The following is a 15110-nucleotide window of genomic DNA, read 5'->3' as shown; positions in this document are numbered from 1 at the left end:
AAATGATTGCGTTCTGATGACGATGCCAGCGACGCTTTGTAAACGATAGAGTTCTCTTAAGCATTGAACTGCTTTCAGTTGGAAGTTATGGGATGATGAATGTAAACTGGACAAAGGCAAATTGAATGAAGCGCGCATTCATCAGCCACTAACTTCCAACTGAAAGTAGATCAATGCTTATATTTACATTTGACAACGATTTGTAAAGACTATGTCCAAGAATTGTGCTGCTTCGATGACTGAAAAATAATCGTCAAAGACGGAACAGCCTTTTCAACAGTCATTTTTCGTTATCGCCGACGTGACAATTATGACGTCACAATAACAATGACGTCAAAATAAAGGTTTGGAAGTTATGGACTCGTAACCTTCAAGTGAGCTTGGTGAAATTATATAGTTGGGGTGCAGTGTAAATGTAAATATTAAAACGCAATTGTTAACAAAGCGTCGCTGTCATTGACATCAGAACGCCATCGTTAAAACAGCGTCATTGGCATCTGAGGTCATCGTTTACAAAGCGTCGCTGGTATTGTCATTAAAACGCCATCATTCACAAAACGCCGCTGGTATTGTCATTAAAACGCCATTGTTTACACAGCGTCGCTGGCATTGGCATGAGAGCTCCATTTTTAACAAAGTGCAGCTTGCATTGTCATCAGAATGCCATCGTTTACAAAGCGTCGCTGGCATTGGCATGAGAGCTCCATCGTTTCAACTGTTGTGTTTATTGCATGCCTTTTAAATGTCAGTCATTTTGTATCTTATTTTTATGATATAACGCGTACGTTAAATAGAGATTTGATTTTTGCACGTGGCAGTTCATATAGTTATAATATATAAGGTATCAGTTAGACTTATGGTGTTCCTCTTCAACGCCATGGTGTTCCTCTTCAACGCCTACATATTTTCATTTAATTGATAATTATTTTATTGTAATATCAATGTTTTCCGCGTGAATGGGACTTATTGATCAGGGCAGTATTACTTGGAGAGCAATTGTGACCTCCTATTGTACAGAATTATAAGAAACAAACACCAGAGAAAGCCGATATTAACCGAAGCCGTAATTCTAACTCAAAGACAGAATGGGACCAATTGTGTTCCGAAAGGCTAACCGTCGAAATCTGAAAATCATTCAAATTTTGTTATATTGTTCAAATTTTCTGTCCACAAAATTAAATCAAATCCTGGGGATGATGCTACAGTGTTTTACCAAACTGGAATCTAAGATTAAAACTTATCATATACCTGATACCAGGTACCTCTTCTTCGACGTCACTGGTTAGCTGATATCAGCTAATTCTGACGCATCTTGTAGGAATAACTCACTGTTATCCGGTTGCGCATCATAAAAACTTGGGTAAAACTTAAAAGGTACTTTGTGCCAATGTCTATTTAGACGATTTTTAAAAACATTTAGAGTGGGGGCTTCTACTACTGTACTGGGGAGTAAATTCCACGAATCCACCACTCGTCGACTAAAAATTCCCTGTGTGACTGTTGTTCTGCTCTGTTTTTTATATAATTTTTTTTAATGTCCTCTGGTGTTAGTTTGTGCCATCGTGAAAAGCATGTTTTTATCCAATATGTCTATATTGTTTAGTATTTTGTAAACTTCAATGACATCATTGCGTTTGCGTCTGTATTCTAGTGTTGGTAGCCCAAGTTTTTTTAGTCTTTGGTGATATGGCAGATCTTTTATGGAATGTACTCTTTATGTAGCTCGTCGTTGGACATTTCCAATGGCTATTTAGTCTTTCCTTAGTGATGGTGACCAGACTTGTGTGGCATATTCTAAATTTGGTCGAATCAGGCTTTTATATAGCGATAGAAACATGATTGTGTTCATGTACAGAAACGTTCTAAAAATTAGACCCAGAATACTATTTGATTTACTGACTGTTTGGCTAATGTGTTGACTAAATTTCAATTGGTTGTCAAAGGTCACCCCTAGGTCTTTTTCTTTTGCTACTTTTCTCAATTTGATTGCTAGGAGGAAAGTGGTATGTGGGGTTTTGGGCTTGATGTCCAATGTTTAGGTGTTTACATTTTTTTGTATTCAAGGACATTTTCCAGTCTATGGTCCATGGTACTATGTTGTTAATGTCTGATTGGAGTTCTGTATTGATAGTGAGAATTCCGGATCTTGTTGGTTGCGACGTTCCTAGCTAGTTTGTAGGAATTGAAATTCTCTTCCGTCTTAGGTAGCACACCACAGTAAGACAGCCTGGCCATGGGCAATTTTTTTGTTAAGCAAATAACTCCTGTATTATGATATGTATAAAAAATGAAAAAAATAAATGTACACTATAATTGGTATATCCAGTATGAAGTAGTACATACAGGCTTCACATTTATTAAAACAAAAATCAATAAATTGGTTCCGGATTTTAAATATCCGGATTTTCCGAACGTGTGTTTACACAGGAAATTTAGTTTCGCCTACAGCGCAAAATGGAAGCCCACAGAAAAGGTAAGATAGCGGAAAAACTTAATTTACAACATATGTCCAAACAAGATTAATTCTGTCTTTGGGATAGAGATATTTAATTTTAAATAGGTTTCAGAAAAAAAATTGTGTAGAGAATTGTGCCATTTTGGGTTAAATATCATAATATTTTGCAATTTTTGAGAATTTTTTAAGCTGTTACCATGGTATTCACAGCTCTAAAAATCACAGAAAATATCAGTTTACTTATCCTTCAGAGTTCTATTAAAATTGCAAATGTTGTACAGATTTCAAATATATATACTTTATTAGAGGTTATATGTAAGGTTAACTGGCAATGTTTACATATCTAAAGCATGTGCCATATTTTTCAGAATTTGGCATTTTTACTGTACACTGCTACCGTACAGTGAAGATATTTTTTCCATTTTTGTTTTTTTAATCGAATGGATTTTTGGGCCTCTGCATTTAAATGAGACTTCCATCTGGATTTGTTCGGATATGTGTTCTTCACGGGTATTTTGTCTTCTATTAGTATGGTAATGGTTTCAAGAAGACATTCCAAGACTGATCCGGTGACTTGTCTTCAAATATTATAGGCCAGTTTATTTTGTCTAATTCTTCACGTAAAGAGTCGTATTGCCTCTTAAAGTAGTTTCTTTTTTCACAATGTGTTGTTGGTGTTTGGCGTGCAATGATAAAGTTAAAACTAATTACAATGTGGTCGCTCTTCCCAATTCCTGGTAGGTAATTGATATCTTCGACCATTTCTTTCTCGTTTGTAAAAATGAGATCTAGTAAGGACGGTTGTTGATTTTGTCTATATCTCGTAGGTTGTAGTACGTGTTGATACAGGAAGGTATCCCTGATACATTCCAGAAATCTGGTTGATATGTGTGTCTCTGATGTGGTTGTTGTCCAATTTGACCAATTTATTTCAGGCAAGTTTAAATCTCCCGCTACCAAGATATGACTCGCTTTTATTGAGGAAAATTCTGACATGAGGTTTAGTAGTTTTTGAGAGTTGTCGTTAGACCCGTTGGGGCTACGGTAGATATTAAGGATCAACATGTTTTCTCCGTTTTTGAATTTTAGATAATAAACGATGTATTCTTCAAAGGATGATTTGAGTTGAATTTCGTCAATGGTTATGTCTAAGTTTTCCGAAATGTAAATAGCAACGCCTCGCCCCTTATCCTTTCCTAGGAAGGTCCAGTATCCCGCCGTGTCGTAGAAGGCACTGTTAACGGGGAGAGTCCTAAATTTCTGGTGTATTTCAGTTAAAATTAGTATATCAGGTGTCTTTTCCTGCATCAGTACTTTTAATTCTTCTTTCTTTACGGTGGTCAGAGTATCGACATTTGAATAAAATACGGGGAGGTTCTTTTGTAAATTGCTGTCATTTCGGTTAAAACTGGTATCCTATTGGTTGTTGTCAATTGACACATTTGGGTTGGAGTTTTTAAACAGTTGTGACTGTGGGATACATCCAATAGCAGTTTGGTCGGGGTCTCCGTCTGTAATGAATGTGTCCATGTCGTAATAGTCAGCGGAGGCATTGAGGTTCAGATGATGGAGTGAAGCGTTACCTCGTATAGGGCTCATGGCAGGACAGCTGATGCTTAACGATGTTGACGATGTGTCAGAATTATCTTCCCTGGTTTGTATTTGTTTTACAGACGTCTGACTTGAAATGACTGGTGGAGTGGGGTTCTTTTTTGCCCACCCTTTTTGCTTGCATCTCCCGTCTTTGGATAGTTGTCATGTCACGCTTGATAATTACTTTTTTGAGGGAGCTCGGACATTTGGCGGATAAATATTTAGCATTCTCTAATATTTTTTTCCTCTACTGTTTGTTTTCTAGGATGACTTTTAGCGGCCGTGTTTTTGTTACATCAATTTTACCTAGGCGGAAATGTGCTGTAATTTGAAGGTCATCTACACCTAGACTGGAAGATATTGCTTTGATGTCAAGTTCATCTAGTTTTTTTCTTGTGGTTGCCTTCACCTGATTTCTCTGGCACGTTGAATATAATGATGTTTGTGTTTCTTCTTTTCCTGTCATCTAGTTCCCTAACTCGATCATCAATTTCTTTTGTTATGTCGGTTTTGACTTCCTGGACCACTGTTACTCGCATGTCTTTGACTGCCCCCTCCAGTGTGGAGATTTTTTCTTCATGAGTGTGTTGAAGCCTGCTACCTTGATCTTCGAGTTTCCCTAGTCTTTGGTCGTTTGACACTTTGACCTCGTTAAGTGTTCTACTTATGTTTTCAAGGATTGGTTGCGTGTTCTTACAGCTTTTACAAGACCAAGTGAATCCATCTAGTCCACCACTTTCTATTAAGTTGAACACTTCTGACTTTAGTTTTGAACATTCAGTACAAAATAATAAGCAACACACATGTTATGAATGGTACTCCACGTTCTAGGTTCGTGTCACTCTTGGCACAGATGTCATCTCCCGATGATCTGTGTCTTTTTTGTACTCTTTTTTCCATTATTGCTCAATAGCACGGTTACCATGCAAAACTGAGTATATCGGATTTCGGTAATGTGGTGAATTGTATTAACCAGTATGTTGGTACACCAATACATTATTTACATAAGACTGGATATTGTCAATAGTTATTTTCACAAAGTCTTCAAATAGTCAGAATGGTTGATGCTCTAGCACGGTTACCATGCACAGTAGTATCCCAGTCCTTTACTGGTAGTATGTTGCACGATACGCCAATAACAAAGTTTGGTTGGTTTTATTTACATCAGTACTGCGTATAGCACGGTTTTCATGCTGGTCTTGTGTGATTCTTCGTGGGTGTCCAGTCTGGTATAGTAACTATCATTGGTATATAATATTTACATGTTTATAAAGCATACTTATTGGGATAGGATAGGCCAGCACGGTTACCATGCCAGCAATCGTTATAGTAACTATTGTGGTAGTATAACTAACACATCATGGTGGTATAGATAGTAGTATAGATGGATGTGTATATTTAGTTGACTATCAGCACGGTTTCCATGCCAGTTTGTATTTATACAACAGTTTGTTATAGATTATGAAAGAACCTATGTGCTCATATATTACACTTTATCAAAAACTCAGTATAGTAACAATACAGCAATATTACTGTCGTCGAGGTATCTCAAATTGGATATTTTTACGATAATTATAATATAATGGATGGAAGGAGCATTTCAGTGAAGAAAAGATGTTAACAACTTCGTCTACCTAGGAGGTACAATTAACCTCACATAAAGTACCAACGAGGATAAAGAATATCAAAAGTGACCTTAGGAAATTCACGAACTGCCTTTATCAAAATGCGTCAAATCAGCAACTCACAACAGACAGTGGGAAAGGTTAAGAAAATACTTTTTAATTCCGACGTCATCTCGCTCTCGGGGCAGATCCTGGACACATCATTATATAAATGCTTAATAGGGAGATCTACCGGCCAAAGAAAGTGCGAAGTGAGATATTGAGGGAAAGGTAATATCCGTAGCATGAACACCGAAAGGAAAAAGCAAAAGAAAGGGAAACCGAAGGAAACAGGAAGAACTGTAGAGAAAGGACAGAATGAGCTAGGTATTCGATTATGGGTGAACGTAAGCAGAACAGCAGATATAGAGTGAAAAACAGAATGGAGAGGACTTGTTCATGCTCCAGTTTTCACATGGAGGAAGGACAGAATGGAGAGGACTTGTTCATGCTCCAATTATCCACGTGGAGGGGAAAACATAATGGAGAGGACTTGCTCATGCTCCAGTTATCCACATGGAGGAAGGACTGAATGGAGAGGACTTGTTCATGCTCCAATTATCCACATGGAGGGAATATGTTTTGATCCAACAGCTGGAAAAGGATGTAATTTAATTTTGGTCCTGTTTTAGCAGCGGCAATATGTAGTTTCAGAACAGGATGTATACTGACGAAGGACTATAGCAATTTCTACACTGTTTTCCTTACCTACAATGTATGATGTTTCTATCTCCCAGCTGATGAGGTATCCAAGGCCTTGTTCTCTTTATCACATGGTAACAGGTTTTGACTACTGACGGACAGGCTAATAATAATAATAACACAAGATTTCGAACGGTCAGGTTAATGGAAACCACATAATTGTGTCGTGGTCGACACCCTCTTCTCGTTTGAACATGTTTTTATGTCGGCATTTATTTGTTGGTTCCCCTTTTTTTCTATATTATCGTTGTATGTCGGTATTTATTTGTTGGTTCCCCTTTTTTCTATATCATCATTTGTATGTCGGTATTTATTTGTTGTTTCCCCTTCTTTCTATATCATCGTTGTATGTCGGTATTTATTTGTTGTTTCCCCCTTCTTTCTATATCATCGTTGTATGTCTGTATTAATTTGTTATTGTCCCATTCTTTCTATAACATCGTTTGTATGTCAGTATTTATATGTTGTTTTCTCCTTCTTTCTATATCGTTTTTGTATGTCAGTATTTATTTGTTGTTTTCTCCTTCTTTCTATATCATCATTTGTATGTCGGTATTTATTTGTTGTTTTCTCCTTCTTTCTATATCGTTGTTTGTATGTCAGTATTTATTTGTTGTTTTCTCCTTCTTTCTATATCATCGTTGTATGTCTGTATTAATTTGTTATTGTCCCATTCTTTCTATATCATCGTTTGTATGTCGGTATTTATTTGTTGTTTCCCCTTCTTTCTATATCATCATTTGTATGTCGGTATTTATTTGTTGTTTTCTCCTTCTTTCTATATCGTTGTTTGTATGTCGGCATTTATTTGTTGTTTTCCCCTTTTTTCTATATCGTTGTTTGTATGTCGGTATTTATTTTCTTTATCAGCTTTTGACAGTTGACCGGGTAGCCGCGAGAAAACGTTGCGTTTAAATCGTCATTGATCTGGTAGCTCAAACGCTGCAGCGTTCTATCGGCATGGTCATACCCCCGGAAATCATGTTGATCAAGTTTAAAATATGATACAAAACGTACAGCAGTCATGCTGTTCAGTTTATTTTAGCAAAGTGTCAGGTCAAACTGATAATGTTTCCCTGCGAAATTGGTTCTTCCTCGGTATCTGGTAATTTAATTCCATTGATTGGTATACTTGTGATGTCGGAATGGACTGATTTTTCCAATGCTGTGAGATATTTGTTGTCCATTGTGTCGTATTTGTGTATAAACAGTGTAGTGCCGGGTACATATAATCAGTGGTAACAATGGTGTTCTATACATGTGCATGTATATATATGCATTGAATTGATGGTTACGGAACAAATAGTAAATACACTCTGAAGAGTTTGAATAGTGGCGTAAAGAGTGATTAACGGAAAAGTTTGTGACCATTATTGCTTCATTGTATTCACATTGTTTTTCAGGTAATATTAATCGTTTGTTAGGATACACATTACCTAGCTTTAGTGTTGTCTCTCTTCCCGATTAATTCATTTTCATAGCAACATTAATACAACAAACAGAAATAATGATAAAATATGACACGCGATCATAATACATTAGACAAGGCAAAATTCAAACTTTTACTTTTAAAAAGGGTTTAGAAATTATATATAGCACAGGATGTTTATAAAGAGACAAGCTCACAAATACGCATATGCAGACGATCAAAATAGTAAATGTTCAGAAAATAAAACATTAAGGTCGAATTTGAATATCGATTTCAAAAGTTAAGAATATGATAGACTTTGTTGCATTATTCATGACGAAATAAAAGTTCTCCATGGAAATGTTACAGGTGAGCGAGGACTGCTGCCACCCGAGTGTAACCGTGTAACGACAGTGTCGTCTGCTCAGTAGTCCCACCAGCATCTAATGATCACTTCGGAAGCGTCTACTCCATCACCACAATTCATCCCGTGTTAGATAATAACTGAAATGGCGTTGTAAAATACGATTCTGTATTTTATCCTTAACAGTTTGAAAAAGGAATATCTGGAGATATGTTTCCAAAAGAAATAGAAGGATATGTACTCGTGTTCTTGTCGATTTTCGCATTGGGTAAGTACTGTATGGAGATTTATCCAGATTTCCTCTTTATTGCCTAGCTTTAGTGTTGTTTGGAAATAGAAGGATATGTACTTGTGTTTTTGTCGATTTTCGCATTGGGTAGATTTATCCAGATTTCCTCTTTATTGCTTAGCTTTAGTGTTGCTTAGAAATAGAAGGATATGTACTTGTGTTTTTGTCGATTTTCGCATTGCGTAAGTACTGTATGAAGATCTTTATTACCTAGCTTTAGTGCTGTCTCTCTTCCTGATCTGTTTTAATTCATTTTCATAGTAACATTAAACAACAAACAGAAATAATGATAAAATATGACACGAGATCATAATACATTAGACAGTGCGTTACCTGCATTGTAATGAATATGACAGGCTTCTTATAAGGTTTGTTGTCTATATATTGTATTAGCTGCATGTACATTACCATGATCAATCTGACAAACTACTGACATGGTTTGCTGGCTATACTCGTACATTGTATTACCTATAATGTAATAAATCTGACACTACTGACATGGTCTGTGAGTTATATATTGTAATAGACCTGACAGACTACTGACATGGTCTGAGAGTTATATATTGAATTACCTACATTGTAATAAACCTGACAGACTACTGACATGGTCTGAGAGATTAATATTGAATTACCTACATTGTAATACATCTGCCAGACTACTTATATGGACCGAGAGATATACAAGTGTATATTGAATTATCTACATTGTAATAGACCTGACAGACTACTGACATGGTCTGAGAATTATACATTGTATAACCTACTTTGTGATAAATCTGACAGACTACTGACACCGTCTGATAATAGGAGTTATACATTGTATTACCTACATTGTAATAAATCTGACAGACTACTGACATGGTCTGAGAATTATACATTATATAACCTACTTTGTGATAATCTGACAGACTACTGACAGCGTCTGATAATAGGAGTTATACATTGTATTACCTACATTGTAATAAATCTGACAGACTACTGACATGGTCTGAGAATTATGCATTGAATTACCTACATTGTAATACATCTGACAGACTACTGACATGGCCTGAGAATTATACATTGAATAACCTACATTGTAATACACCTGACAGACTACTGTCTTGGCCTGAGAATTATACATTGAATAACCTACATTGTAATACACCTGAAAGACTACTGTCATGGCCTGATAATTATACATTGAATAACCTACATTGTAGTACATCTGACCGTCAAGGTATTTGATGTATGCATTTTGACATGGTCTAACAAATATTGATGAAGTTCAGTCCGTATTTTTTATCATTATGAATTCATAGTTACATTAGTAATAATCTAAATAGATGATATCAGTGATACTTTTGTTCCAACTAGAGTCCTAGGATAGAATGATGTCATCGAATTTTGGTTTCACGCTATATACGTGATTGAAGTTTAGTCTTAAGATGGTAACCCAGTTGTATTCATAAACCCATGGATGTATTTCTAGTAGTATTAAGGTAGAGAATATAGTACTAATTAAGTTGTATCTGTGCTGTACCATATTGCATAATATTACACAAATTCAATAAAACATTATGTATGTTTGATAGAATTTGAGCACCACTGACCATTTAGAAATCATTTGTGGAATTGATAATTCATTATCTAACCGCGCACATGTATCTAATCACCATTAACATTCACTATCGTTTTACAGATTAACTATTTAAACATCTGACAGACTAATAACGCGGTCTGTCATAGTTTTACAGATTAACTATTGAAACATACAGCAATCGAAAACCGGTTTGGTTTGGTTGCTGGTTTTTCGTCTACTTTCACGGTGCGGTGGCTGTGTTTAGGTGACGTGAGGGGGGCGGCTGTCGAGTTCCTCCGGTGCCTGTATTATCCCCCTCAGGTGAGACTTGTCCTATCCATCCGGTACGTCCACAGGGCGGTACAGCTCCCCGGGACGGACATGGGCGCGGTTAGATGGCCTAACACATCAGCTTTATATTGGTCACACTAGTTACCGGTGGCGTAGTGATGCTGCTTTGTTATTATCAGACATTTTCTCTTCAACAGAGATTTTGTATGTCAAACAGTTTACATTTTATATAATGTGATCTGACTTCATATTGAACATGGTAATACACATATTGATTCATACATATATATTTAGAAAAAATAGATAGATATATATATCCCTGCATTATAATTGTAGAATACAATAGACTAATTGTAGTTGTTATCTTATACAATAATGGACACCTTATGATAAGAACTTTTATATTAATATTTTATATTTTAAGCTAATTATGATAAAGTCTCCATCTCGTACAACATTCCATTGATATATCTAGAAATATTTAATAACAATGCTTCCAATTCTATATCTGAGAAATAAACATTTATTGATTATATATCATGCATTGTTATGAGTGAATGCGAAACAAAACAAAACAAAAAACTTCTGGAAAATACTAACACTAAAGTCTATTAAAAATCTTCAGCCTGTAGAGACGGGACCTAAAACTAAGCTATCATAAAATCGAAACTATATATTTTCATAATCCAACTCCATTGCTTCAATGGTATACCCACAAAAACACACGGATAAGTTGTAAAAATCAGAGTTGTTGAATTAGAATGGTACTATAAGCCCTAGCCTCATTTCATATTGGGGACAAAATGGTCTAGGATCTACACGCTGTATTTGATATTCAGGGTGGAAATCATTGATTTAACGAGCTGCTAGACTACCGATTCCCACAACACTATACTGTACAAACTACAACACGCACGGTCGAGGTCCTTTTATTCAGTACAAATGTACAGTGTATAAAGTATTAATAGACAATCATAAAGCTCAAAATTATCGGGGTATCAATAACTCAACAAACACCTACACCTTATAAATCTTTACTGTAGGCAATCGATATATTAACAAATTTACCCCATTAATATGTAACAACGGATCTAAAATAAATCAATGAAAACAAATAATACAATTGTATGCACATACTAAACATTACACTCTATGACCTAATAACATCTGAGGTGTGATAACGTCAATGTTAGACTCTGTGACCTGGTAACATCTCAGGTGTTATAACGACAATGTTAGACTCTGTGACCTGATAACATCTCAGGTGTTATAACGACAATGTTAGACTCTGTGACCTGATAACATCTCATGTTGTATAACGACAATGTTAGACTCTGTGACCTGATAACATCTCATGTTGTATAACGTCAATGTTAGACTCTGTGACCCGATAACATCTCAGGTGTTATAACGTCAATGTTAGACTCTGTGACCTGATAACATCTCATGTTGTATAACGACAATGTTAGACTCTGTGACCTGATAACATCTCAGGTTGTATAACGTCAATGTTAGACTCTGTGACCCGATAACATCTCAGGTGTTATAACGTCAATGTTAGACTCTGTGACCTGATAACATCTCAGGTGTTATAACGACAATGTTAGACTCTGTGACCCGATAACATCTCAGGTGTTATAACGTCAATGTTAGACTCTGTGACCTGATAACATCTCAGGTGTTATAACGTCAATGTTAGACTCTGTGACCTGATAACATCTCAGGTGTTATAACGACAATGTTAGACTCTGTGACCTGATAACATCTCAGGTGTTATAACACAATGTTAGACTCTGTGACCTGATAACATCTCAGGTGTTATAACACAATGTTAGACTCTGTGACCTGATAACATCTCAAGTTGTATAACGTCAATGTTAGACTCTGTGACCCGATAACATCTCATGTTGTATAACGTCAATGTTAGACTCTGTGACCCGATAACATCTAAGGTGTTATAACGTCAATGTTAGACTCTGACCTGGTAATATCTCAGGTGTTATAACGTCAATGTTAGACTCTGTGACCTGATAACATCTCAGGTGTTATAACGTCAATGTTAGACTCTGTGACCTGGTAACATCTAAGGTGTTATAGCGACAATGTTAGACTCTGTGACCTGATAACATCTCAAGTTGTATAACGTCAGTGTTAGACTCTGTGACCTGATAACATCTCAGGTGTTATAACGTCAATGTTAGACTCTGTGACCTGATAACATCTCATGTGTTATAACGACAATGTTAGACTCTGTGACCTGATAACATCTCAGTTGTATAACATCAATGTTAGACTCTGTGACCCGATAACATCTCAGGTGTTATAACGACAATGTTAGACTCTGTGACCTGATAACATCTCAGGTGTTATAACGACAATGTTAGACTCTGTGACCTGATAACATCTCAGGTGTTATAACGTCAATGTTAGACTCTGTGACCCGATAACATCTCAGGTGTTATAACGACAATGTTAGACTCTGTGACCTGGATACATATCTCAGGTGTATAAACGACACTGTTAGACTCTGTGACCTGATAACAGTCTCAGTGTTATAACGTCAATGTTAGACTCTGTGACTGATAACATCTAAGGTGTTATACGTCAATGTTTAGACTCTGTGACCTGGATAAATATCTCAGTTGTATCAATTACTCTAACCTGACCTGGTAATATCTCAGGTGTTATAACGTCAATGTTAGACTCTGACCTGGTAATATCTCAGGTGTTATAACGTCAATGTTAGACTCTGACCTGGTAATATCTCAGGTGTTATAACGTCAATGTCAGACTCTGTGACCTGGTAACATCTCAGGTGTTATAACGTCAATGTTAGACTCTGTGACCTGGTAACATCTAAGGTGTTATAACGACAATGTTAGACTCTGTGACCTGATAACATCTCAGGTAGTATAGCGACAATGTTAGACTCTGTGACCTGATAACATCCCAGGTGTTATAACGTCAATGTTAGACTCTGTGACCTGATAACATCTGAGGTGTTATAACGACAATGTTAGACTCTGTGACCTGATAACATCTCATGTTGTATAACGTCAATGTTAGACTCTGTAACCCGATAACATCTCAAGTATTATAACGTCAATGTTAGACTCTGTGACCCGATAACATCCCAGGTGTTATAACGACAATGTTAGACTCTGTGACCCGATAACATCCCAGGTGTTATAACGACAATGTTAGACTCTGTGACCCGATAACATCCCAGGTGTTATAACGACAATGTTAGACTCTGTGACCCGATAACATCTCAGGTGTTATAACGACAATGTTATTGTACCGATAATCAGGTAGTATAACGTTTAGACTCTGTGACCCGATAACATCTCAGGTGTTATAACGACAATGTAGCTATTGACCTGAACATCTCAGTGTTACTAGACTGACTGTAACATCTCAGGTGTTATAACGACAATGTTAGACTCTGTGGCCTGATAACATCCCAGGTGTTATAACGTCAATGTTAGACTCTGTGGCCTGATAACATCCCAGGTAGTATAACGACAATGTTAGACTCTGTGACCTGATAACATGTCGACAGTAGTTGACTAACGACAGTAGTATGTGTAGACTCTGTGACCCGATAACATCTCAGGTGTTATAACGACAATGTTAGACTCTGTGACCTGGTAACATCTCAGGTGTTATACATGTACATATTGATATTCTGATCAAACATAATTGGCTAGATCAATTTAACTTCTAAATTCAAAAAGAATATGCTAGTTTTGTCAATTCCAAGAATATTCATACATATCTGAAATACACTTTTTAGATATTGCTTCGATTTGGTGTGTGTATGGTCAAAACAGCAGAATTCACGTAAAATCACTAATGATGTCAAATTATAATCTTTGATCAACAATAGCTCAAAAATGAGCACACCGACATATGATTGTCTGTTCAGTTTTTAAATCTCTGTATTGTCCCCTTTATAATGAGGTATAACATTTAAAAAAAGAAAAAGTTGACTTTTAAACAGAGCAGATCCTGAAAGAAAATAAGGCTAGTGTTATAGATGGAGTTGTAAATGAGCACATTAAACATACTCTAGAAACATTTCTTCCAGTATACTCGAATATGTTTAACATTGTTCTTAACACAGGTCTAGTCCCGACAGATTGGAAAATTGAAATCATTAAACCTATCTATAAAAACAAAGGTGATAAACACCATCCTGTTAATTACAGAGCAATTACCTTAGGATCATGCTTAGGTAAGTAGTTCAGATATATTATAAATTATATGCTACCTAAAATAGCAGATGGAATTAATATGACTTTGCATGCACAAGCCGGATTTAGAAAGGGGTAGTCCACCACTAAAACACGCCAGGTTTAAATAGGGTTAATCCGCAACTAAAGCACGCTTGGTTTAGATAGGGTTATTCCCCCAATCAAACAAGCTGGGATTAGAAAGGAGTATTCCGCCACTGAAACAAGTCGGGATAAGAAAGGGATATTCCGCCACTGAAACAAGCCGGGATTAGAAAGGGATATTCCGCCACTCATACAAGCCGGGATTAGAAAGGGATATTCCGCCACTGAAACAAGCCGGGATTAGAAAGGGATATTCCGCCACTGAAACAAGTCGGGATAAGAAAGGAGTATTCCGCCACTGAAACAAGCTGGGATTAGAAAGGGATATTCCGCCACTGAAACAAGCCGGGATTAGAAAGGGATATTCCGCCACTGAAACAAGCCGGGATTAGAAAGGGATATTCCGCCACTGAAACAAGCCGGGATTAGAAAGGGATATTCCG

General features: G+C 36.6%; 1 protein-coding gene across 1 annotated transcript in view; it reads left to right on the top strand.

Moving 5' to 3' along the window:
- Positions 1-5957: 5957 nt before the first annotated feature.
- LOC117331055 overlaps positions 5958-15110 on the top strand; it is a 30575-nt gene continuing 21422 nt past the window's right edge. The window contains exons 1-2 of the mRNA XM_033889649.1: positions 5958-6059; positions 8373-8454. Of these exons, the coding sequence (XP_033745540.1) occupies positions 5958-6059; positions 8373-8454 (184 nt within the window). The remainder of the gene's footprint in view (positions 6060-8372; positions 8455-15110) is intronic.

Source organism: Pecten maximus, chromosome 7, assembly GCF_902652985.1.
Source record: "Pecten maximus chromosome 7, xPecMax1.1, whole genome shotgun sequence".
NCBI lineage: Eukaryota > Metazoa > Mollusca > Bivalvia > Pectinida > Pectinidae > Pecten > Pecten maximus.
The sequence above is the reverse complement of the archived record's forward strand: the minus strand, read 5'-3'. Positions and strand labels throughout refer to the sequence as shown.